The sequence below is a fragment of the Temnothorax longispinosus genome, chromosome 4, assembly GCF_030848805.1.
Source record: "Temnothorax longispinosus isolate EJ_2023e chromosome 4, Tlon_JGU_v1, whole genome shotgun sequence".
In the NCBI taxonomy this organism is placed as follows: Eukaryota; Metazoa; Arthropoda; class Insecta; order Hymenoptera; family Formicidae; genus Temnothorax; species Temnothorax longispinosus.
In genome coordinates, this window is record NC_092361.1 from 18,933,923 (window position 1) to 18,958,846 (window position 24,924).

General features: G+C 30.2%; 4 protein-coding genes across 9 annotated transcripts; 3 read left to right on the top strand and 1 right to left on the bottom strand.

Annotated features, from left to right (window-relative positions):
• The first annotated feature begins 597 nt into the window (after positions 1 to 597).
• On the top strand, positions 598 to 10,665 carry LOC139810874 (tripeptidyl-peptidase 2-like). Of its 4 annotated transcripts, XM_071774754.1 has the most exons (20): positions 598 to 834; positions 1,471 to 1,599; positions 1,933 to 2,100; positions 2,993 to 3,153; positions 3,271 to 3,434; positions 3,526 to 3,858; positions 4,046 to 4,315; positions 4,404 to 4,715; positions 4,845 to 5,001; positions 5,075 to 5,262; positions 5,381 to 5,535; positions 5,639 to 5,856; positions 5,943 to 6,177; positions 6,433 to 6,683; positions 7,969 to 7,980; positions 8,776 to 9,002; positions 9,130 to 9,141; positions 9,539 to 9,993; positions 10,112 to 10,327; positions 10,537 to 10,665. In XM_071774754.1, the coding sequence occupies exons 1-19, from the start codon at positions 673 to 675 to the stop codon at positions 10,319 to 10,321; spliced, it is 3,819 nt and encodes a 1,272-aa protein (XP_071630855.1). In that variant the 5' UTR covers positions 598 to 672; the 3' UTR covers positions 10,322 to 10,327; positions 10,537 to 10,665. The 4 variants fall into 4 exon arrangements, with proteins under 4 accessions (XP_071630855.1, XP_071630856.1, XP_071630857.1 ...); XM_071774755.1 differs by lacking the exon at positions 9,130 to 9,141 and having other exon boundaries at positions 599 to 834; XM_071774756.1 differs by lacking the exon at positions 7,969 to 7,980 and having other exon boundaries at positions 599 to 834.
• Positions 10,666 to 11,907: 1,242 nt separating this feature from the next.
• LOC139810877 (uncharacterized) lies at positions 11,908 to 13,435 on the top strand. The gene is made up of 5 exons (XM_071774762.1): positions 11,908 to 12,174; positions 12,270 to 12,508; positions 12,710 to 12,871; positions 13,073 to 13,138; positions 13,238 to 13,435. The coding sequence occupies exons 1-5, from the start codon at positions 12,048 to 12,050 to the stop codon at positions 13,409 to 13,411; spliced, it is 768 nt and encodes a 255-aa protein (XP_071630863.1). The 5' UTR covers positions 11,908 to 12,047; the 3' UTR covers positions 13,412 to 13,435.
• Positions 13,436 to 13,518: 83 nt separating this feature from the next.
• Positions 13,519 to 16,956, bottom strand: Sccro (defective in cullin neddylation 1 domain containing SCCRO). 2 transcript variants are annotated; one of them, XM_071774761.1, is made up of 5 exons: positions 16,816 to 16,956; positions 16,106 to 16,319; positions 15,839 to 16,007; positions 15,506 to 15,719; positions 13,519 to 15,425 (listed from the first exon to the last, which is right to left on the bottom strand). In XM_071774761.1, the coding sequence occupies exons 1-5, from the start codon at positions 16,816 to 16,818 to the stop codon at positions 15,261 to 15,263; spliced, it is 765 nt and encodes a 254-aa protein (XP_071630862.1). In that variant the 5' UTR covers positions 16,819 to 16,956; the 3' UTR covers positions 13,519 to 15,260. The 2 variants fall into 2 exon arrangements, with proteins under 2 accessions (XP_071630862.1, XP_071630861.1); XM_071774760.1 differs by lacking the exon at positions 16,816 to 16,956 and adding an exon at positions 16,474 to 16,740.
• A 750-nt stretch (positions 16,957 to 17,706) lies between these two features.
• LOC139811706 (exostosin-3-like) lies at positions 17,707 to 24,576 on the top strand. Of its 2 annotated transcripts, none has more exons than XM_071776055.1 (11): positions 17,707 to 18,158; positions 18,341 to 18,581; positions 18,667 to 19,207; positions 19,330 to 20,171; positions 20,246 to 20,461; positions 20,568 to 20,778; positions 20,855 to 21,111; positions 21,197 to 21,324; positions 21,393 to 21,669; positions 22,196 to 22,300; positions 22,430 to 24,576. In XM_071776055.1, exons 2-11 carry the CDS (start codon positions 18,423 to 18,425, stop codon positions 22,532 to 22,534), a joined length of 2,841 nt encoding a protein of 946 aa, XP_071632156.1. In that variant the 5' UTR covers positions 17,707 to 18,158; positions 18,341 to 18,422; the 3' UTR covers positions 22,535 to 24,576. The 2 variants fall into 2 exon arrangements, with proteins under 2 accessions (XP_071632156.1, XP_071632158.1); XM_071776057.1 differs by having other exon boundaries at positions 17,707 to 18,154.
• The last annotated feature ends 348 nt before the right edge of the window (positions 24,577 to 24,924 follow it).

Below are 24,924 nucleotides of genomic sequence, written 5' to 3' on the forward strand. Positions count from 1 at the left end.
CTCGTGCTCGTGCCGCTCGTGGTTATTGACGCGGAGCGATCGGAGGTACGAGTGCCGCCATCTGAACGACGACACTCGGAAACTCGGAGATTTACACCCCCTTCATAATTAATAATTATATTTTATTCGTGATTACATTAATTACATTAATATACTTTATTATATTACATTATTAATTTTGTAATATTAATAACATTATGTGAATTATAATTAATTTATAAGATTAACTTTGTGACTTATTTTATTTAATAATTTTATAATATATTATCTCTCAATCTATAGATGTATCCAATTTATAAATATATTTTTATTGAATATTATCGCAGATAATATATTCGAGTTTAAAATTACATTTCCATTATTATTATTATTCATGCAAGTGAAAACTATAGGAAAAATGAAGTTTTGCAGTTTTATCTATGAAATACCTGTATCTGTACAATAATAAAACTAATGTAAAATGAAATTAACGCTGCATAAATTAATCGAAAACCGTCGTACCGTCCGCCGTTAACCTAAAAATCTAACCTCAAAACCTGGCGCGCACGCAGGCGCAGAGTCTATTCTTCGATTGATATATAAGACTACGGCAGTACAAAGGAACATCTCGGACTCGGGTGGTTTTCCTGCAGTCACGGAGTTGGGAGTCACGGTGGCAGTGGCACTCGAAACATGGCAGACATCATCGATTGTAACTTTCCTGTTTGGGGCCTGCTGCCTAAGAAAGAGACGGGTGTCACTCAGTTTATCACCAAATATCCGGAGTACGATGGCCGGGGTGTCGTTATTGCGATCCTCGACTCGGGGGTGGACCCCGGGGCCCCGGGTATGCAGGTGAGCGCAGTCAGCGAGGGTGAATCCACGAGAGCATTGGTTATTTCGTTCGACACGCCTTCCTCAAAAGCGCTAATTCCTCTCGCCCGAAAGGACCGCCCTTTCCCCGAAATACGACTGCGAAGTCTTGGAGTAGTGGAGTAGTGGAGACGTAGACTTGATAATGGATAACGTTTCTTGCTTTTTTTCTTTCTTCGTTCCTTACTGGTCCGAGAATGGCCCCCTGTATCTCACCAATTATATCCTTTGAAAGATAACAGTCATGCCGTTCGTAATCCCAATGTCACATTATGAGAATTTGTTATTGACTGTCCTATTAAACTGTCAGAAAGCTGCCTGGACTTTGTCATGTCAATGACATCTTAAAATCTATTAATAAACCTGACTGAGCTTTGTCACAGTAATTTGAAATTTACAGCCACTCTCACATTATGCCATGATCTTTGTCAATATATTATTATATTTGTTCAATTGGTAAATTTTAAAGGTGTATAATTATCATTTTTTTCTTTTATGTACACTGTACTCGGTAGTTTTTATTAAATTTGTATCTTTATAACATTGTAAAATTTTTTTACATAACTTTAATAAAAACAATTGATATTATTATTTATAAATACAATGTATGGGATTTAGGTGACTTCAGATGGAAAACCAAAAATTATTGAGAGATTTGACTGCAGCGGAGCTGGGGATGTAGATACTAGCAAAGTTGTTCAAGCACCAGACGGATATATAATTGGCCTGACTGGCCGTAAATTAAAGGTATGTTTATAAATTTTTTTGTTACTTAGGAAAGATTGAGTTATGTATGAAAAGTCAGTGTATATTTTTTATTCATAACCTATAATGTTGCTTTTAGAATTTTAAATTGTCAGAAGTATGAGTAAACACAAATAAAAGCCATTAAACTGGCCAGTTTAATATAAAACCAACCAGATTTAATATAAAAGTCATAGCTATATGCAAAATATAAAGATACATATATTGTCATCTAATGTCTCGATTGTCATATAATTTTAATTATAATGAAATATACTGTTATATTTATTACAAGAGCACACACATTATATACGAATTGCAATATTTGATGTTTAGGTTCCGTCTAATTGGAATAACCCTAGTGGAGAATATCATATTGGTTTAAAGAATCTGTATTCGTTATATCCTACAAAACTTAAGGAAAGAGTGGTGGCAGAACGTAAGAAGCGTCTTTGGGATGATGGACATAAAACAGCTTTTGCAGAAGCTTCCAGACGATTACAGGTATAATATTTTTATATAATTACAATACACTAATACTTTTTATTTGTTTCCGAAATGAATAATACATCTTTAAAACTTTCCAAACAATCTCGTAAACCGAAGCATACATATATAGGATTGTATGCAGGATCTGTTGATTACGAGTCAGAGTCATTCGTCATCTCAATGTTAAATCTTTTTGCTATTAATTATCCATCTCATTCTTTGATGTTTCGAGATTTATCTATTATAAATTTTCAATGCTTTACAATGTCAAGTTGCTATTTTTCCTTTTGATGTATATATAATCATAATGTTATTGACGTATCGCAATAATTACTGGAAATCGATAGAAATATCTCTAATTGGCATTATAATTAGAATTTTAGTCCATGTGATCCAAAGATAGGAGTGCCGTGAGCATGTCAAACCATGCAATTAATTGAGGCCACTGTTTCACAACACGTCACAGTGATCCGTATCTAATGCTATATTTGTATTTGGCAGATTGATCTATTGTAAAGGCATTGATTCCATTATATAATATCTACTTAAGTCTTTTATAAGGGCGTTACATATATATGTAGTATTCTTATTAATTTTGTGATATTTTAATAGTAATACATAATTTAAATATTAATTTATAAGTGCAAAAGGAAAAATATTTAAAAATGTAAGAAATTGAAGATATAAAGGTATATTATTATCAAAATGTAGAAAAATTTTTTAGAATTAAAAATATGTTTTATATGTTAAATTAAATTATTATAAGCAGAAGTTTTGTATCATTGTTAAAATGTTTATTGTCTTGTTTGTGTATTGTTTATTTACAAATTAAGCGTATTTTGATACATTATTAACTTTTTATTCATAATTAGCTAATTATTAATGGTAAATTATACGATGTGCATAGGAATTTGAGAACAAAAATCCACAATTATCGACTTCGGAAGAAAGACTGCAAAAGGAAGAATTTGAAGCTCGAGTTGAAGTATTGAATAATATTGAAAAAAAGTATTGCGATGTAGGACCTACTTACGATTGCGTTGTTTTCCACGATGGTAACATTTGGAGGTAATCCTATTCCGAGTATGTGATAAGCTTAAATATGCACATACCTGTTTGTTCGTAATCTAAGTTATTTGCATTATATTTACTTGTTTAATTTGATGCCTATTTTTTCCATGACAGAGCATGTATTGATACTTCTGAAGTGGGTAATCTGGAAACCGGTGTTTTTCTTGGTGAATATTCTGTCACGAGAGATTTTGCTCCTCTCACTCAAGAAGACCAGTTAAATATTAGTATTAATATCCACGATGAAGGCAATACATTAGAAATTGTCAGCTTATGTTGTAAGTATGATAAAAAACCGTATTAAAGTTTTGTAAAATTAAATGTCGATTTTTTTATTAAGTTTTTTCTTTCAATTGAATTTTATTATAGCGAGTCATGGAACGCATGTGGCATCAATCGCAGCTGCATATTTCCCTGATAATCCAGAATTGAATGGAGTGGCACCAGGAGCCCAGATTATTTCGCTAACTGTTGGTGATGGACGTATTGGCACAATGGAAACAGGGACTTCCGTTGTACGAGCTATGATCCACATAATGCAACGTAAGGAGAAGATTCATGTCATAAACATGAGCTACGGAGAACATGCTCATTGGTCAAATACAGGTAGAATAGGAGAATTAATGAACGAAGTTATTGACGAATATGGCGTAACTTGGGTTGCATCTGCTGGCAATCTTGGACCAGCTTTGTGTACCATTGGTAAATATAATAAAATTCTATTATTAGTTCTCTCTTTTTCATGTATACTCTCTGTTGTATCAGCTTCTTAGAATCAATTTTATTGCCTAATGCAATTTGTATTAATATTATAAATATAAAGTATATTCAAAAAGGTAATATTTCAATGCGTTATGTCTTATATCCAAATACTTTAAAAAATATATAGGAACTCCTCCAGACATCAGTTCAAACAGTATTATTAGCGTTGGTGCTTATGTATCACCTGATATGATGGTAGCTGAATATTCTTTAAGAGAAAAGATGCCAGGCATGCCATATACTTGGTCCTCCCGTGGTCCAATGATAGATGGAGGTGCTGGTGTAACAGTATGTGCACCAGGAGGTGCCATCACCAGCGTTCCAAATTTTACTCTCAGGAAAAGTCAGCTTATGAATGGTACAAGTATGGCAAGTCCACATGTCACTGGGGCAGTTGGTATATATCAAAATTTCTTTTTACATATTGAAAGATATCTATAGGTATGATTATAAAAATATTTTTATATCAAATTTCTGTATTTCAGCGGTTCTTATATCGGGTCTTCTTGCCAAGGGTTATTTATACTCTCCTTATAGTATAAAGAGGGCTCTTGAAAATACCGCTCTTTATATACCTAATTTAGATCCATTTGCACAAGGCTCTGGTCTGTTGCAAGTCGAACGTGCATTTGATAATCTCGTCTCGTGTTGTGAGGCTCCGGAAAGAGACGTACGCTTTGCCGTCAATTGCGGTGTTAATAATTCTAAAGGCATTCATATGAGAACAGGTGTAATTGATCGCCCAAAGGATTATGCAATTACGGTTGAACCAGTATTTATAAATAGCGAAAATATAGGTAACATCGCATATAATGATATTTTGCAATTGTCCTTTTTTATTTTATTATCCTGATGTCAGATTTCTCTAGAATAAATAATATATAAAATAATGTCTTTTATGTAAACAAATTTTTGTCTTTTTGTAGATCCAGCACGCAAAATTGATTTTAATCTGAAGCTGACACTCGTATGTGATGCTTCCTGGGTCCAATTTCCAACACATCTGGATTTGATGCATATGCCTCGTGCTTTTGCTATTAGAATTGAAGCTACTAATTTACCAGAAGGTGTTCATGCCACTAGGTAAAAAAATATATTTTTTTATTGTATTAAACATTTTAAAATGATTGCAACAGTTTGTACTTACAACTTTCAGTGTACGAGCATATGACGTAACTAATATCGCGAAAGGACCAGTATTCCAAATTCCGGTAACTGTTGTCCAGCCAATGACAATACCGAAGACTGCACTTCTGCCAGACTTAACATATACAAATGTTTTATTTAAACCAAATACAATTCAGCGTCATTTTATTCTTGTTCCAGAAGATGCTACTTGGGCAGGTAAGGAGATCATGTATGAAAAAGCATGGCAAGGCTGTTTTAAACGTGTAATTGTTTAATATAATTTAAATAATGTTATATATAGTATATTTCATGTGTTTTTTTTTGTTTGAATTAGTTCTCAGATTAAAAAGCACAGAAAAGGATAAAACTGGTAGATTTGTGATGCACACTGTTCAATTAAAACCTCGTTTAGCCTGTAAAACTCTTGAAGTTAACAGAATAATCAGCGTGACATCTCAATCAGAAACTGTTCAACCATTTGCTGTTCAGGTATAAAAAATTTATATTAAGAATACATAAATACATTTTAAAAAGCTCAATTTGTATTCATTTAGTTTGTTTTTATACATTAATGTTACCTTTATTTTTTCAGGGTGGATTAATTTTAGAAGTAGTTATCGCGAAATATTGGGCAAATCTAGGCGATATGTTTATCGATTATTCCATAGAATTTCATGGAATTCATATGATAAATGGTAATCTTACAATGCTGTCTGGAGACGGCATAAATCGTCTTGAATTACGTAGCTCTCTTCGAAATGAAGAAGTTGTACCCAACATCTCTCTAAAAACATCTGTTCAAGTCTTAAAGTACGTTTTATTTAAGATTTGCATCATATCTATAATTACTTTTACACTAATGATTACGAGATACATTTTACCATGCAACATTATAGGCCTAACGAATCGAAAATTGCTCCTTTACGAGCACGTGATATTATTCCGCCATCACGACAAATATATGAATTGCAACTAACATATACATTCCACTCGGCAAAATCAACTGAGGTCACACCAAATGCTGCATTGCTTAGTGATTTGTTGTATGAAAGCGAGTATGAAAGTCAAATGTGGATGATTTACGATTGCAACAAACAACTAATAAGTTGTGGAGATGCATATCCATCTAAAGTGAGTTTTTTAAATTATTAAATTAAATATTTAATTAAAACATGTTACAAAACGTTATATTAGATTTGTCGCGCGTTGAAGTATTGTAACTTTTATATATATAATTAATATATGAAATACATAATATTTCTTTAATGAAGAAAATATATTTAGGATTGTATATTTTTTACAATAATATAATAATTCCACGATATAAATATAGAACTTGGCTTAGTGTTTTAATTAACGTATGAAAATAATATTAATCTGTTACAGTATACAATTCACAAATTAGAAAAGGGAGACTACACTTTGAAAATGCATGTACGTCATGAGAAAAAGGATTTATTGGAAAGATTAACAGACATGCCGTTACTTCTGAGTCAGAAGCTTAGTACACCAATTAATTTGGACATTTATGCCAATCAATCGCAAGCTATTATTGGTGGAAAAAAAATGGTTGCTGCATCTATTCCACCTGGTCATATTCTTCCTTTGTATATTGCTCCATTGTCCAACGAAAGCAAGTAAGTGTCTACATTTATATCTGTATATGTAAACTTTTTTTCTTAATATTTGCATTATTGTGTTATAGATATAAATTAGTTTGACATTTCTAAATTTCTTGTCGATCATAATAATAGATATAGTTGAATATTTAGTAATTATTTGTACAAGACTAATCTCTGCAACTCTGAAAGTTATCTATAAAGAAAATTTTATAATTTGAACTGAAAACTTCCAAAGTATTTATTTAAAATTTTTTATTGCAACATTTTGTATTAAAAAATTATTGATATACTAATATAGATTATTAAAAAATCGATTATTTTATATGTCAAAGTTTTAACTTAAATATACAAACTTCATCTTTACACACATATTTTTTACATTGTACACATTATGCATCATATTCATCATTGCATATAATTTACATCACATATATTAAGAATTTATGATATACATTAGAAATATATTATTTATTGATTTGTACTGTTAAATCTTTATCGCATACATTTGATTTTTTTACATTGATAAACTGTACGCTTAAAATATTCTATGCAAAATTTTATATTTTTTGTATATAAACTCTTAATAATTTTACGAATTGAAAATTAATATCTATTGCATTCTGGTAGTATGTTTGGTTGAATGTACAATATTGTTTGATTTTAGTCAGTAATTTTTATTTGATTGCGAGCTAAATACATGAATAATAATATTCATATGAACGTTTTTTATGAAAAAAATATGTATTATACATTTTATGCATATGTATGTAAATGCATAAAGAAACGTTTATGAATATTATATTTTTAATATTTTATATATATGTAAGATATTTCTAAATTGATGTCATAAAATTTACATACATTTCCTTTAATCAATTTGGAATCGTATTTTCCTTAGTAAAAAATGTTGGAAATGCTTTTTATATAATTCTTTTTAACGTTAAACATTTTACATTTGATATTGAGTAACTAATTCTCATAGTAAAATCTTGAAATAAAACGTCTTTAAATAAGGTAGTTTTATCATCAATTTTCCTTTTTGAAACTTAATTCCTAATCTTTATTTTTATCTATAAATGTCTGTATGCCTATGAATCAATTGTAAATAAGAAAAACTGTGGACACATACACACATACGCATACACGCACACATATTTGTAAGAAAACATTAATGTCAAATTGATTAAGAAAAATATATATATAAATTCTATGACATTTATTTAGAAGTATTTGGTAAAATAATATATTATTTAGTGCTAAAGTGCTACTAAGATAACTTTTTTTTCATCTTACATTGCAGCACTGAAAACAAGTGAGTTTATAATACAATTTTTATATATACTTTGCATTTTTAAAAGCTTTAATTAAAATCAAAAACATTTGCTACTCAATTATATGACGACACATTTTTAAATGCATGCTGATAATGTCTATGCTTAATCAAAATATTATACACGAGGTATCAGGATATTGCTTACTGCAAGGAAAGATACACTTAAAAACATAGGCAAATTTTTATTCCTATTTTTTTATTCTTAAATATTAAACAAATACATCAACATATATCACATGTACATGTATTGAAACAATACACATAGATCAAACTTATATATACAAAAAATTTGCCTACGTACTAAAAAATAAACTACTTGCTTTTTCTGCTACTTTCAACTAATTTGACATTATCTGTTTTTCAAAAATGTTACAAATTAAAAAAATTTCTTCATAGATTTTATATTTATATTTGTATAACTATTTTCAAGCTTTATTGTCCAATTACTTGTAAATATTTTATTCTACAGGAAATTATTTGACTTCTCATATATGTTAAGCTTTTGAATTGTATGCTAATGTAACATGCCAGTATATTTGATATGAATGGAATGTATTATTTCTTTACGAGAATATTATTTTCCGTAGTATATTATAATTACTGTTCCGTTCTTCTTACAGTATTCAACTTGTTTTCTTGTTCTATCTGGCTTCAGCATGTAATACATATAATTAAAGAATCAGAAAATAACAAAACTGCTATGTTTATGATTAAAATATATAATTTTGATCTTAATTAATATACATTAAATATTTTTCTTTTCTTTTTGCAAAGAGTATCCAAATACGCTACCCCTGGTAGTTATCTTCAAGGTACATTGACTTTCTGTAAAGATGATATTGGAAAGAAGGTGGATAGTCATGTATTTAAATACATCATATCTGAGCCTGCCAAGAAAAATGTCAGCCCTGCTACTAAATCTGAGAAAGAGAAAACTACAAAGTGGGATGAATACCAGGAAGCAATAAGAGATATAAAATGCAATTACCTTGCTAAATTTGGTAATCTAACATTTAGATATTTAAATGTTTATATAGATGTACAATAGATATAATAGATATTTAGAGTAATTAGTATTATCACATATATATTTTTTATCTTTTTTTCCGGTTTATATTCTACCAATAGCACCATCTATAAGTAAGTTGGGTTGAATTTAAGATGTGAACATTTATGTATCCATGTCCTTTTTTGTACCATATAAGATACATGTGTACCTTTGAGCATGTAATTGCAATTGTTGCATTTATCTAACTTTCTACAGATATTTATATATGTCAAATATGTATCCATGATTACAGTTTTTATTCTTTTACTATATTTGATAAACAGATTATTTATATTAACAGCATATATAATTTATTTGAAAACTCTGACATTTGTTATCATATAATTATAATATAACAAATCTAACATGAATATCTACATGTATGTAAACGTAGCCTTTAATATATGTGACATTTATTTTCATATATTGTATATTTAATGGAAAATTTTTACGAATTAATACTAATGAAATATGTTCTTGTCATAACAGAACCCGGTGATCACACCAATTCGCTATATGGAGAATTGAAAGGCGCCTTCTCAGATCATTTACCTGTCCACACAGCCATGTTGACATCTTTAGATTCTTCTGAAACACGACGACATATACCGCAGAACGATCTTTCAGAAAACGCTATTGTGTTTGCTAATCAAATAATAACAGTTGCTGATTCTGTGATCACAAATATTGATCAAGATAAGTTATTAGCATATTATGGATTGAAAAACGATCAGCGTCCTGATGCGGCTAAAATCAAAGTAACTATGGAAAAGCAAAAGAATAGTTTGATTGAAGGATTAGTGAAGAAAGGTTGCGCATTGGCGCGATTGTATGTACATGGAACAAAAACTGGAGAGGGAGATGGATCTTTTGAACATTTGCTTGAAAGTGTTACACATCACTGGCAAGAAGTACAGAAATTCGCTGAACCTACTGATAATAAGGTAAACAATAATGTTATTTATTAAATATATTATGTTTACTCAAATAAACGATAGATAATTAACAAGTAAAATACTATAAAATAATGAGTAAGATTTTATTTCTATTTCTCTTTTCTAGGTTATTATTTTATCTTTATGGCATGCGCACATCAATAATCACTATGGACGTTACTTGAAATTATTGACACGCTATTATGAAGAAAAACCACTGAGAGAAATTGATGAAAAGTGCATTGAAATTGCAAAACTTCTGGGATGGGACCATTGGTCACGTCTTCTCACCACAAGTATACCAACACGTTACCCAACTACATATAGATCATTCTGATCACCGGTGAGTATTGTTTATTTTAATTTTAAATTAAAGAAAGTACTTGATAATAAATATGATAAATTACAAATAGTTTTTTTACTTCCACCCACTCTTTACAATACATCTACATGATTATTTGTTTGATTAAACGTTGAAGAAAGTATAATTGGATTTAATTGCTACATAATCCTGTATTCTATATAATACAAAAAACTATATGTTGCTTTCAGATTTTATGAGGTCAATGTGTGAAAGTATGATATAGACGATTTATGAAAATGATTTTCCAACACATCTTTGTAATAATAACAGTGACAGACAAGAGACATTTTTGTCAAATAAAAGTCAGGTGTAATATACGTTTAGAAAAACACAAATTTATTCATAATAAACTAATGATTTAGAAGACTAACTGCAGTGCTAAACTGACTTCAAATCATATTCGTATATACGCATATGATTTGCTTAATGGAAGTAAAAATAGAAAAAAAATTTGATTAAAATTTTACAAAAGATAAATATAAGTGACATAAATGATAAAATATTTCATTTGTGATAACTATAATATACTTAATATTATTAAAAAAAACTGAAGACTTTAATTTGAATGAGTACTTAATTAAAAACTCAATTTTTTGATATTGTATTTTACAAAGAACGCTATCAATGCCTTTTTGAAATTTGAATTTTTACCAACATTGTGTCATGAAATATCACTTTCTATTACAATACAATGTATCTCATTTCACTTCTACTATATTTCTATTTTTACAGTAAATTATATATGTAAATATATAAATATGTCTTTTGTTTTTATATCCATGAGATATATTTCCACTATTTTGTGTCATCTTGGGCATATACAACGTATATAACGACTAATCTTGAATAGACTATTAATTTTATAATTGTAAAGTGATATATTATTTACATGTCTAACACAGATACTTTTATATCTTATATCTAATAAAAAGTACATTATCAAGGAACATATACACGTTCGCACGCGAGTACATATTGGAAATTGAATTTTATATATTCATTGCTTTTAAATGCTAAAAGAATCATTCATAGAAAAAATGCTTTTTTATAAAAGATAATGATAAAATTTATATCACTTAAAAATATCATTGTTTTGAAACAATCAATTGATTGATATATGTCAATTGTCACTGCAATTAAGTAAGAATGTCATTATAAAGAAAAATTCAATTAATAAAATGTGTTATTATAAAGTATAATAAATATTAAATAACAATTTTCTTTTTTATTCATTTTCTCATAATTAGGTAAGATGGGGTTATTTTTTGGAAAACAGATCTTAAAGTACTATATGATAAGAAACTTGTATTGTTTTTCTCATTGCGTAATTATTTACGTAACAAAACCATTAAACAAGTTGTTTTCAGATATCAATTATTATTTTAAAAATACTCTATTAAATAAATTATATTTTTCTCAATCAATCGATTCAATTGCTTGATTTGCATCTGCTGAATGTAGCTACTTTTCATCACCACAATTGTTTTTCTCTAGTATCTTACATACGAATCGTAACCCAAACTATTGTACAAAATTTTGGCATCCAAAATGTCTTGACACACACATATATCTATATATATATATATACTATATCAAACCTTTTTATAAAGGACATAAATATGAATCACAAAGAGATGTATTTGGTAACAAAATTAATAAGTAATGAGAAATACACGGAATAAGAGGTACTTTTGTAATTATGACTTTACCACCATTATTTAGCTATCATTTCCCGTCATATGTGAAAGAGTGTTTTAATAATGAAGTAGATATATTGTGGTATCATCCTGAATTTACGCAAAGCCGTTATCCACCAGGACAAAAAAGTAATTATACTTTGTTATTTATAACGATATTGAGAATATCTGTATACACCAAGTATCAATAATGCTGATTTTTTGGTATACTGAATAACTCCCAGTAAGTGAAGCTTGTACACTTATATGTTTACTTGTGGCTGTACGAATATCAAGAGGAAATCTATCAATTTATGATATAGAAAATTGTCCAAGATTGAATATTATTATGGCAGAGGCAATGATAGAGGGTAATACAACTCATGCGTGGCTTGTTAAGAAAAGACTTATATCACATCCATACTTGAATACCGAAGATGCTTTAAAACATGGGGGCAAGAGTTTAAATATATTAAAAGAATGGGTACGATAGCAATATTTAAAATAAGTCATATTTTAATATATAAATTTTTATGTGTTTTTTTTATTATATATATAATATTCACAGTTAAAAAAATTCTTATTGATTTCCCATCCAGTTGCATTTCTATCTGAATAAATAGAACAATCTTTTGAGTATATATATTTTACATTTAGATAACATAATATAATACCTTTATCATAGAAGTTCAATATCTTTCACGAGGAGATAGAAACAAGCCTATACAAAAATATAAACACATTTTTATATGAATGGTATAAAGTTCCGAAATTTCATACTTTATTTATGCTGCTTATCACATGCGGACGTACTATATTGCTTATATTTCAAGAGAATACCAGTAAGGTAAGCACGTCAGCTAGAATCGAATTCAATTATACAGGATGATTCTTAATTATATGTCCATATTTAAGTCCATCACATAAATAAATCATCATATATAGCATGTTTTCTTATTTTGAATTCTAAACTTACTTTCTAAAATATTGACATATAATTGATAATTATCCTGTATAAATAAGAGTAAGATCCAAGTTTTATCCACAGGTCACTTTGTTTGATTCGCACAGTCATACCGTCAATAATTTAAATCATGGATTGGTCATAGCTCAGGTAAGTAAATTTGGAGAGATCTATGCTTTAATGAGTACTAAACGACAAAATGTGAACACGAATATTAATTTCTTCTAACTGAAAAAATATATGACGCAGACGACTATTGATAGATTGGAATCATTATGCAACTGGTACATACAGGATGTATTGAAGAATTGTTACAATACACAAGCTAATAAATACGAGTTAGCTTTCTTATATTCCTATGATGCACAATGCAGTGGCCATAATGGGATTTCATGCGAATGTAAAAAATCTTGTAAATTGTAATAATTTTTGAAACTAAATACTAAAACGTATTTTATTTCTTACCGACTATAAAGTTACAAAATAAAATAATTATCTTTCTAACTTACACATAAGTAATACGCAAAATATAATTGTACACTTTTAGCAGAACTTTTTATTTAAACACATATGTAGAGATAATATACACAAAAATGTGGTGTATATTTATTCAGCAGTTTGTTTAAACAGACAAACTGAATAGATTAAGACTGATATATTTATTTACATTATGTACAATGTACTTCCTGTTTCTCCTCTAAGTCTGATAAAACAATTTATTGTCTACACAATGCTGAAACTATTAAGGAAATGATTTATATATCCGAAAATCATAAATTTCGAATGATGGTACGTTCCTCTGTGAATGAGTTTAGCATTGCGTAAACGTACATCCCTGGCGATATGTAACTACATATTACAATAAGTTTATAGTGTTTTATATCGGTTGAGATTTTCTTCCATCGTCTATATTTCACATTATACTTATAAAATATAATCAAAAAACGCGTGGACGAGACAATTTTATTCGAAAGTTTTTGCTTTATAGCTTTATAATATTATATATATATTATATATATATATAGCTACAATATTTTGATTTCCTAACGATCTTTTCAATTGGTGATAGTACATAATTTTTTACATTATGACGTCTTTATCATCTTCATACACTTTGTGTAGATAAAAATCTGAATATATTGCTGCTAAATTTTCATGTATGTAGTTACAAGGGATAATGTCTAACATACAAAATACCTATGACAAACTTGTTAAGAGAATCAAATCTGTAACGACAATATTCACATATGACTTTATATGATAATTTTAATAAACCAAGTTGTGCCATATAATCAAAAATAAAAATTATTATCTATATTAAGTTCGTAAAAAAATTTATATACTATCTCTCTAGATTTCTCTAGAACAATGTTTATATAATGTTTCATATATCATATATAATCCTTTTCTAACATACGAGAAATAAGTTTCTCTTTTTTTGTTCATCATTATAACCTGATTGAATATACAAAAAATCAGTAGAACGATGCCGAAATAGTATAATGTCTAAAATACAGATTTCTTTCTCTTTATACTTTTATGTACATTTTAAGTGTCGCGTAATAGAGTATCGTAGAATTTATTTAATAACAATTTTCAACAACGCAATTTCTAGAAATTACTATCTACAGGAACGTATCGACTAATTTCTCTTCCAATTTTGCTTCCGATACATTACTTTAAAAGAACGTTGAGAAGTATTCTTTCTTTTTTTTTCAATTGCTTGCAAATACTACCGATGGTAGTATGGTTGAGCAACTTTCTGTTATATTCCCACATGTAAATAAACATCCCACACATCATATTACTTTGTACAATATGATCAACTTCAAGGCAATGCTTATTATTTTTTTCGAAGATAAATCAAAAGTCCTAATTAAATTACTTTACAAGTGATAATCTTGTATATCCTATTTGGTTAGTAGATTTCACACAAATTGAACTTAATAAATAAGTAAATAACTCTGTTATTTTTTTAAGCACACTCAAAACACATTTTTTTCTTTGCATATTTTAGCAAATGAAATCATATCTACCGAAGCGATATATTGTAAAATGTTGAAAATGCATATTACAGGATGCTATATAGTGTATACTACGATTCGTTATATTATGTGCATCAATTTGTCTATGATCACTTTTAAAAGCAAAACGATGTTATGTTATTGGGGAAAAAATATTATTTCACAAAGTAACTTGAAAAATATACCTTTTATAAATGAATAAATAAAATTATCACGTGTGAGAGAATGTTACAAAAAGAAGAAAATCGTTAGAGAGACTGACGAACTCGAGGTTGTGCCCATTCTACAAAATCATCAATTAATACAGGCCAGGCACCTTCTTCATCATAATTACTCATGTCCAAATTGATCATAAGTGCAAAGTCTAACAGTAAGTTCCACGTGTCTTTTGGAATTGATCTTTTGTGATGTTCCTAGAATACATCAGTTGATTATTTTAAAGTAACTTGCCAGAAATAAATTTTAAAAACAATAATATCCGAAATTTGCTTACCTGTAAGAATTGACACCATAATTGAAGAAATTTAAATTTATCATCTAATACAATGTTCCAATACGCGATCGCCATATCCAAATCTAAGCCTTTCTGTCCCGCATTTTTTGCATAATTAAATGTGAAATGATAAAAATCCTTGAATTTGAGAGGATCCCTTAAATCATTTTCTAAACTACCTAACCGAGCTTTTAGCTTATCTATACTATCCACACTGAAAATAACACGTATGAAAATAGTCACATTTACATATATTTTGTAATGAAAAATATAAGATACGTTAGATTTAATAATCTCTCTTGTAGATATATTTCAAGGAAATTTAATATTTACCCCAAGTCCATCATTCCATTCATAAACTCGTCTTTAGTGAATTCACACTGTGTTTCGGCACGAAATTTCCACGCAATAATTAAAACTAATTTACTCTCAGGACTTAGATTCAGGTCATCAAGAAATTTCATGATGCCATCTGCCGTAATTTTATTGGGTTCACTTGGATCTATGACAGATAATGATTATAATTTATTTTTTACAATATTTAACATGAATAACGTGTACTAATGTATATTGCAACTGATATCGTCGTGACAATCTTACCTTGGTATTTGCTGTACAATATTTCTAGTTTCTTTTTGTCAACAGAATTTTTCGGTTCTTTGTAATAAGCTTCTGGGTTTTGAAAGTAGTTATCACTTGCCAGATCCAGTTTCCAATCATTTTGGGCTAAACAATATATCGCAGTTTGTTCCCCAGTTTGTGTAAATGTTATAAATTTTTTCACTTTGTCCCTTTGTGAAAATTTTAACTTATGCTGCAACAAAGTGGTATGTAATATTGTACCTTACAAATTTATTTAACTATAAAAGCGGTAAAAGTGAAGGTGACGCCAATACACGAGTCTGAATCTCACTGTCATAATTAAATATACTAACAGTATGTTATACAATTTTAATTTAAACAATTACTTTGGCTCTCCGAACGAGAGTCATTATATGTGCAAAAACTACAGCTCGCGTCATTCAAAGGACGCTTCGGTACGTCGACAGTCTCGCGTCGCGTTAGACGGTGTTTTAAAGTGACCATTTTTTTAAAGCGGGAAAAGCGAGGCCCCGCGTCGTCCCGGACGACGAGGCTGACGTTCAGCGTGGAAAACACCATTAACGTTGGTAGCGCGGAGATAGGTTATTCCGATAGCTCGACGATGAAAGCGCGGAAGTCCCGAACGCGAGGACGGACCTGGTCGACCGATAACGCGACACAAGCGTAATTTTGTTGGCGTACATTCGCGCTTTTCCCGAAAAGCTTACCATTTTCCGGCTAATTTTAGGCCCCCGAAAGCCAAAATATTATTCCCCTCGCACTACGCTTGACATGAACATGCGCATGTCGGCGACGGCCTCGGACAGGTTGACGCAGAGTCGCTGAGGTCGCTACTGAGAGTCGCTGTCACTCGATTGATAAATCTCCATCAATAGGGTTCGAGTCTCCGCTAAATCGGGTTCGAGTCTCCACTAAATCGAATTCAACTCTTCGCTAATATAAATTTACAGCAGAGAGAAACCTGAGAGCGGAATAAGTCGCAAAATGCATTTAATCTGACATTCTTTTTTGTCTTTTTAACATGGAAATTTCTCATACACAGCGTTCACTAAAACGTTAGATTCACTCAAATTACAAATTACAAATTATATGAAAATTAGGTATAATTTTTCGTGTTCTCAATTTCAAAATCAAAGTAATTATGTCTAATCTTAATTAATATTAATTTTTATATATATTATTATCATAATAATATATAGAATGACATTTATGTAATACAATAAAATAAATTATACATATATTGCAAATAATTTACAAAGTGCATTAAATGATAATTGTCATAGGAAAAAAAAGCAAATTCCGTAAGTAAAAAATATTAAGTAAATAATAAATTATTTATCTTATTATATTTCTCTACGGTCATCGTCTTTATGTAAGACCGTGTCCGCGACATTTGCGACATTCAAAAAGACGATTGTATTCTTAGATCTATATTCAATTTGCATTTTCTTATACATTTGCAGATGTAGCACAAAATAATGTTTTATCGGCAGTGTCGGAAAATAAACGTGGCAGCGTAGTACCAATTTCGTAAATGGATGTACTGGCGGTAGTGTACAGGGGCTTTCGACTTTCGACGGTCCGACGAAAAAGGCAGGGGTCGAGGGGCGTGGAGCGAGGGGCGCGAGGGCACGTAGCACAGACAAACTCCCGGACACTGGAGTCTGGACAGCCGCACGCACGCGGTTCGCCACGCCGTTACGCGAGTCACGACTCCGGCGCGCTGAGATCTCAGGAGCGCTGGGAGGATCGGGCGGATACGCTGGATCCCGCGAGAGCGGAGATATGAGATATCGGATGGACACCGTGTGCGAGTGAAACGCGTCTTTCGGCGCTAACCTCGACGCGTGGACGCGACCGCGGGCGACGTAGAATGTGACCCCGTCGAAAGTGCTCCTCGTCAAGATTACTCCGGTTCGTGATGTTTTCGATCCGGTTGACGGAAAAACGGAGGAGACCGCGAGGTCGCGTAGATTACCAACGGCATCATTGTGATACGCTCTGATAAAATCCCCGGTCTTAATCTCGATGTCGGTTTCTAGTGTGGCAGGTATTATTAATGTAATACATGTAATTTGTGTATTTTTATAGTTTATTCCTCTTAGATTAAAGTGTTGCGAGAAATTCTGCTTTGATGAAAAAAGAATTGTTTTGTTTTGATGCAAAATGAATTGATAAGTGGAACTCATTTCATGAAGTTACTTTCTAATGTTTATGTAATGTTACTTGCAGAAATCTGAGAAAATGCTAGACGGAAGTATTCAGTACTTGTTCTTGTTAGACAGATGAAGATACGTAGTAATTCCGTATAAACATGGTGGGGAATACTTACGAGGGAGTACTTCCGTTGTACAATGGAGCTGGGAGGGAGATGTGCCAATGGTTGGCGCATATCAAGTTGTCGAGAATAATAATTTTGACGTCTGTGGTCTTATTTATCGTGCCATTATTTACGCATTATTATTTATCTAAGGTATAATTAAAGAAGAAAGCAAATACAAGCTTTTAACAATTATTAATCTACGCTTTGTGTTAACTTTGAGATTATACCTTTTCAGGTAGAATCTGACACGCCAGATAGGGATATGTATAGAACGTTTTCAACCCTGGAAGCTTTTGAAGATTTCACATCTATGAAAGCGTCACAGCTGAAGATGAGAATAGAGGAAATGTTCCGCATAAAAATTTCGGTGAGTAACGAGTTGAGAGACCTGAGCGCTAAGAGGCAAAGACTTCAGGGCGAAGTTAATAGCTTGACGCAGAAGATAGACGAGCTAAAGCAGGAGTTGCTGCATCAGCAAACGGATCTTGATAGATTAAAGATAAGTGTGGAGCAAGCACAGGTGGCGCAGAAGGAGGCGGTGGAGAGAAACACGCCTGAATTGGCACCACCTAAGAGAATATTGATTAACACCCTGCCAGTTACATTACCCAGCACAGATCCGCGATCATGCAGAATGCATAATTGTTTCGATCACAGCCGATGTGCATTGACAAGCGGCTTTCCCGTATACTTGTATGATCCAGATCAATTCTCGGTAGTTAATCCAGGGTGGGATGTGGATGGTTTTTTAAAAACGACTATTAAACAAACACTAGGTATGTATTAAAGATATATAAATAAACTGTATTATTACATATTAAAATAAATAATATTGCAATTAAAGACGTTTTTGCTTTATGAGATATTTTTCTATGGTAATTTGTTGTATTGATTGTAGGATATAATCCACATCTTACTAGGAATCCAGCAGAGGCATGCGTTTACATAGTCTTAGTTGGTGAAGCATTAAGCCTCCATCAAAAGAATGATCAACGTTATAATAAACCTTTAGATATAAAAAAATTACACGCACTTCCCTATTGGGGTGGAGATGGTAGAAATCACATATTACTAAATCTTGCACGTAGAGATTTATCTGCGGATTCTGGAAATATCTTCAGTAATCTGGATATTGGCAGAGCAATAGTAATACAGTCCACGTTTTATAGAAATCAATTTCGCGATGGTTTCGATTTAATTGTTCCACCAATTCTGGGACCACCTGGCGGAGATGTTTGGCAAGAATGCGCACAAATGTTACCGGCGAGAAGAAAATATTTGCTGTCATTCCAAGGAGAAATGAGAACTTTTATAGGCACGCCGATGACATATCAAGTTGACGACGCCGATGTAGATCTGGAAAAATTAATAATCGATGATAACAATATAGACGCATTTATTATCCAACATTTAAAAGATATGAGCAATGGAATAACTCTGGACAAATTTTTCATTCAATTTGAATGTATACCGGCTTCTGTGGAGAGTAAGCCTGCGGAAACTCTTGACTGGTCTCTTTGCGGAACTGATTCTTCCAGAAGAGCTATATTAAAGGAATCAACATTTGCACTGATCTTAGCTCCCAGTAATGCTACATTATTGACAACTTCGTTCATGCAAGCAAGATTGTACGAAGCATTACGAGCTGGGTCAATACCAGTTATTCTCGGTGGTGATCAGATTGTGCTTAGTTATAACGAAGTTATTGCTTGGAGGAGAGCAGTCATTTTCCTACCTAAAGTAATTTTTATAGTAACATATTATCGAATTTCTTTTTCACCATTGAAATAGAGCTAACAAAAATGTAACTTTAGGCAAGAGTGACTGAAATGCACTTTTTATTGCGTGCTGTTCCTGACAACGATCTTTTGACTATGCGGAGACAAGGTAGATTAATGTGGGAGCGTTATATGAGTACTGCTCAAGGTGTAGTGGATACGACCATAGCAGTAGTCAGAGACAGACTTGGTATACCTCCATTACCAGCGGCTCAAACACCCAGTCCTAGTGTTTTTAATGAAAGTTTTGTGGTATGTATTTTAATGTGATATGCTTTTTATGTTAAAGTATGTAGTATATATTTTAATATAAAGAACAAAATTAATTTTATAATTTATATTACCTTTTATTTTAAAGCCTTTAAAATCGGATACCATCATCTCTGAACCTGAAGCTGAAGAAAGTTTGGGTCCTTTAGAACCGCCATACCCATCTCCTGCTTTTAAGAGAAATTATACAATACTATTAATCCAAGGTCATGAAATTTGGAATGATTGGATGGATCCATTTAATTTATATCCGCAATTACCTTTTGATACTGTTCTTCCCAGCGATGCCAAATTTCTTGGTAAAATTATTTTTTCAGAGATTATTGTTACATGAGACTTATGTTATATTTAATCTTATGTTTTATTCTTTCATAGGCTCAGAGGTGGGTTTTCGACCTATCGGTAAAGGTGCTGGAGGTGCTGGAAAAGAGTTTAGTGAGTCATTAGGAGGAAACTATCCAAGAGAACAATTTACAATTGTCATGTTAACCTATGAGAGGGAACAGGTTCTTATAAATTCACTGGCACGTCTTTACGGCTTGCCTTATCTGAACAAAGTACTTGTAGTGTGGAACAGTCCGAAACCACCTGTAGAAGATCTCAAGTGGCCTGATATCGGCGTTCCTATACATGTAATTTTAATTTATTATTCTATAAAATCTGCATCTGTTTTTACAGATCACATTAAAATTATACTTTTCAAATATATCTGAACAGGTTATAAAAGCTCCAAGAAATAGTTTGAATAATAGATTCCTTCCATTTGACGCAATTGAGACAGAAGCTGTCCTTTCTATTGACGATGATGCTCATTTGAGACACGATGAAATCATGTTTGGTTTTAGGTAAGCTGACTTTTCACAATCTTTTCATTCCATATAACTTTTGTTATTTATTATACATACGTCTTCAGAGTGTGGAGGGAACATCGAGATCGTGTAGTTGGATTTCCTGGTCGCTTTCATGCATGGGACCAGAATTATCATAACGCTTGGAATTACAATTCTAATTATTCGTGCGAACTATCCATGGTTTTAACTGGAGCTGCTTTCATCCACAAACATTATACATATCTATACACGCATTGGCTACCACAGGCTATACGTGATAAAGTTGACGAATACATGAACTGTGAAGACATTGCAATGAATTTTTTAATATCTCATCTTACAAGAAAACCACCAGTTAAAGTAAGGACATTTATATATTTTTTTATAAAGACGATGATCATTTTACATTATATATATATATATGAGTAAATATACATATATATGTTCCTTTTACTCCTGAGTGGAGCATAGGGCCTCCAGGAAACCATTCCAGCGTTCCCTGTCTTGGGCTAAGTGTTTGACTTGGTTCCAGGATTTTCCAGAACTTCCTCTTCTCCTTGAGCCTTGTGGGTTCCACTCCAGTGCCTGCCTAGTGATGTTGTTTTGGTCTCTTCTCAGGACGTGCCCGATCCATTTCCACTTCCTCAGCCTGATTGTATAGCTGATCCTCTGCTGGCCAGTCCTTCTTAATATCTCATCGGTTATTTTACATTACTCTATCACAATTATAAATTATAAATTTTTTGTCTCTTGATTCAAACTTTATAAATATTTTACAATTACGTAATATTTCTGTTTGCATTCTAATTATACAATTAAACTTCAAAAATTTATGAATGTATTAATATGCAATTCTATGACATTAAAATACTTGTTTCTACATTAGGTAACATCACGTTGGACATTCAGATGTCCAGGTTGTCCAGTTTCACTTTCAGAAGATGATACCCATTTTCAGGAGAGACATAAATGTATCAATTTCTTTTCACAGGTAAAATATTTTAATTGCTAATTGCTTTTACGTTTTGCTTTATTACATTTATCTAAATGATTCTAACATAATTATTATTATTATTTAAGTAAATTTATAAATTTTACTCAACATAATAATTGGTTTTAGGTGTTCGGTTATATGCCTCTATTGAATACACAATATCGGGCTGATTCGATATTATTTAAAACACGAATACCACATGACAAACAAAAATGTTTCAAGTTTATATGAAAAGGAAATACATTTGAATTTTTGTGTAGATATTATGTAGAATAAGATTTGTACAACTTTGATACAATTTTACGCAGTTTACAATTTATGCAGTCCACAATTTAAAAACTAGGGAGAATATTTTACAGAATATGTACAGGAAATATAAGGTAAGAAATTTAATTATATATATAACAAGTCAAAATGTCATTATAAATTGATAAAGTGCATTAATAATGATTATGAAAAAAGTAGATAAATATTATCTACATGTCATTAATCTTTTTTTTTATTTTATTTTTGTAAGACATTTAATGAGAGAGGATAATTACAAATAATCAAAATAATTCTGTGTAATATTAGATAAAGTGCATATGCAATTGTAAAAATAATTCTTGCTTTAAGTTTTTTAAACTAAAATCGACATTTAACAACAAAACATTTAACGTTTTAGAAGAACGGACATTTTTGTTCTGTAAATTCATGTACTATACATATATTAATATAGTAGTGTACTACATATTAATATATATGTATAAGTGCACTAAAAAATATAATTTATTTTAATATACTATATCTATATAATATAGCCATATTAATAAATTACTGCCTATTAGAATTATAATAGTGTACAACATTTTGAAAAACGGTATAATTTTTTAACAAAGAACAAAATTATATATAATGTTCTTATAATTAAATTCAGTACAATGATTATATATTATTATGTTAACAATTATTTATCTTTATATAATTAAGATTATATAGTTAAGATTTTTTACAATTAGAGGTCATTATTAAAGGCTGAAAAAACAAAACATAATTTGTCCTAAAAATATTACATTAATTGTCTTATTGGTTAATGTCAATTTTTATTAAAAACAAATTAAAGATAATTAAGAAAAATTTGATTTATATTTTATATCTACGTATACACATATTTGAGTTGTCCAAATTACGCAAAGGTCACTTGTACATTTTAATGAATCTCTATATTTCTTTATGTAAAAACTGTGAATCTCTCTTTTTTAATAATCGGCTGCTTTACAATTGATAGAAACATCACGTTACAGATATTTGTATAACGTAATAACAGATGATGTATAAATTGTACATAACAGTTTTTTATTTTATTTTATTTATATTTTTTAACTTTTCCTCTCATTTTTCATTTTCAGAATACTAACATATAAAATATGAAATTATAGATCCATTTACATATATATAACAGATTAATTTAATATAATAATTTTTTTATGTTTTAATTTATTAGAAAACGATCATATTTTTTATACTTAGGAAACGATTATCTGTAAAAAACAATTAGAGTTTTAAGTTATTTTTATAATCATTTTGTCAGGCCATATTCTGAAACTATATATATGTTATTTGATAGACATTAAATATAGTCTGTCGCTATAATTAAATACGATATGTTTTTTATAGACTATACATAGTTGATAGATTAAAATTTATCTTATATATAATCGTATGAGATTGATAATGATTTATATTTCATGAAGAATGTTGGATAGAATATATAGATAGTAAGTAGGCAATATCTTTGAGATTAAAACTTTCCTGTTCTTAACGCATCAACATTTTCAAAATCCTATCTCAGGTCCAAACGAAATTCAAGTTGGTGCGACAAGTACTTTTGTACCATAAAAGGAATCAATTATAAGAAAAATCAAATCTTAAAACTTGGTTTTTTTAGGTTTCTATGTATTGTATTTACATCTTTAATATGTTATATTCTATCTTTATGTAATAGTCATTATATAATTACACTATTATATTATTATTATTATATGTATTTTATATGTAATTGATATGTGCCAAATTTTTAATATATGTGTTTATAATGTAATCAAATAAGAATTTTAGATATATTGCTAAAAGCACAAATTTGTAACTACATCTGGTATATATCGAATATTTCTAAGAAATTTATTAATTATTGTGTATAATATCGTCAACGAATAGAACATTTAGTAAAAATGTATTTAAGTGATGTAACGAATTCTGTACAGCAAATAAACAATGTGAAAAATTGTTCTGTACATGCTGTGTGTTATTGTTTTGTACATTATGGCGTCACAAATCTCTATTGGATGTATGTCTTAAATTATCTATTTGCGTGATATGAGTATCTGGTTAAGTATTTTACAAATGAAGGAACATGTCATTTATTCGACAGGTAAATTAATGATTGAATATATAAATGAAAGAGCTACAAAAAATATGATAAAAATAAAAAATAAAAATACATCTCACTTTGTGCAATTTATTTTACTTTAATTATCAATTGCTTTTAACACATTTGCTATTCTATTTTTTTAAGAATATAACATTACATATAACAAATTATTTTACAATCAATTTTCGCTTCTTTTTACAGAAAAGAATAT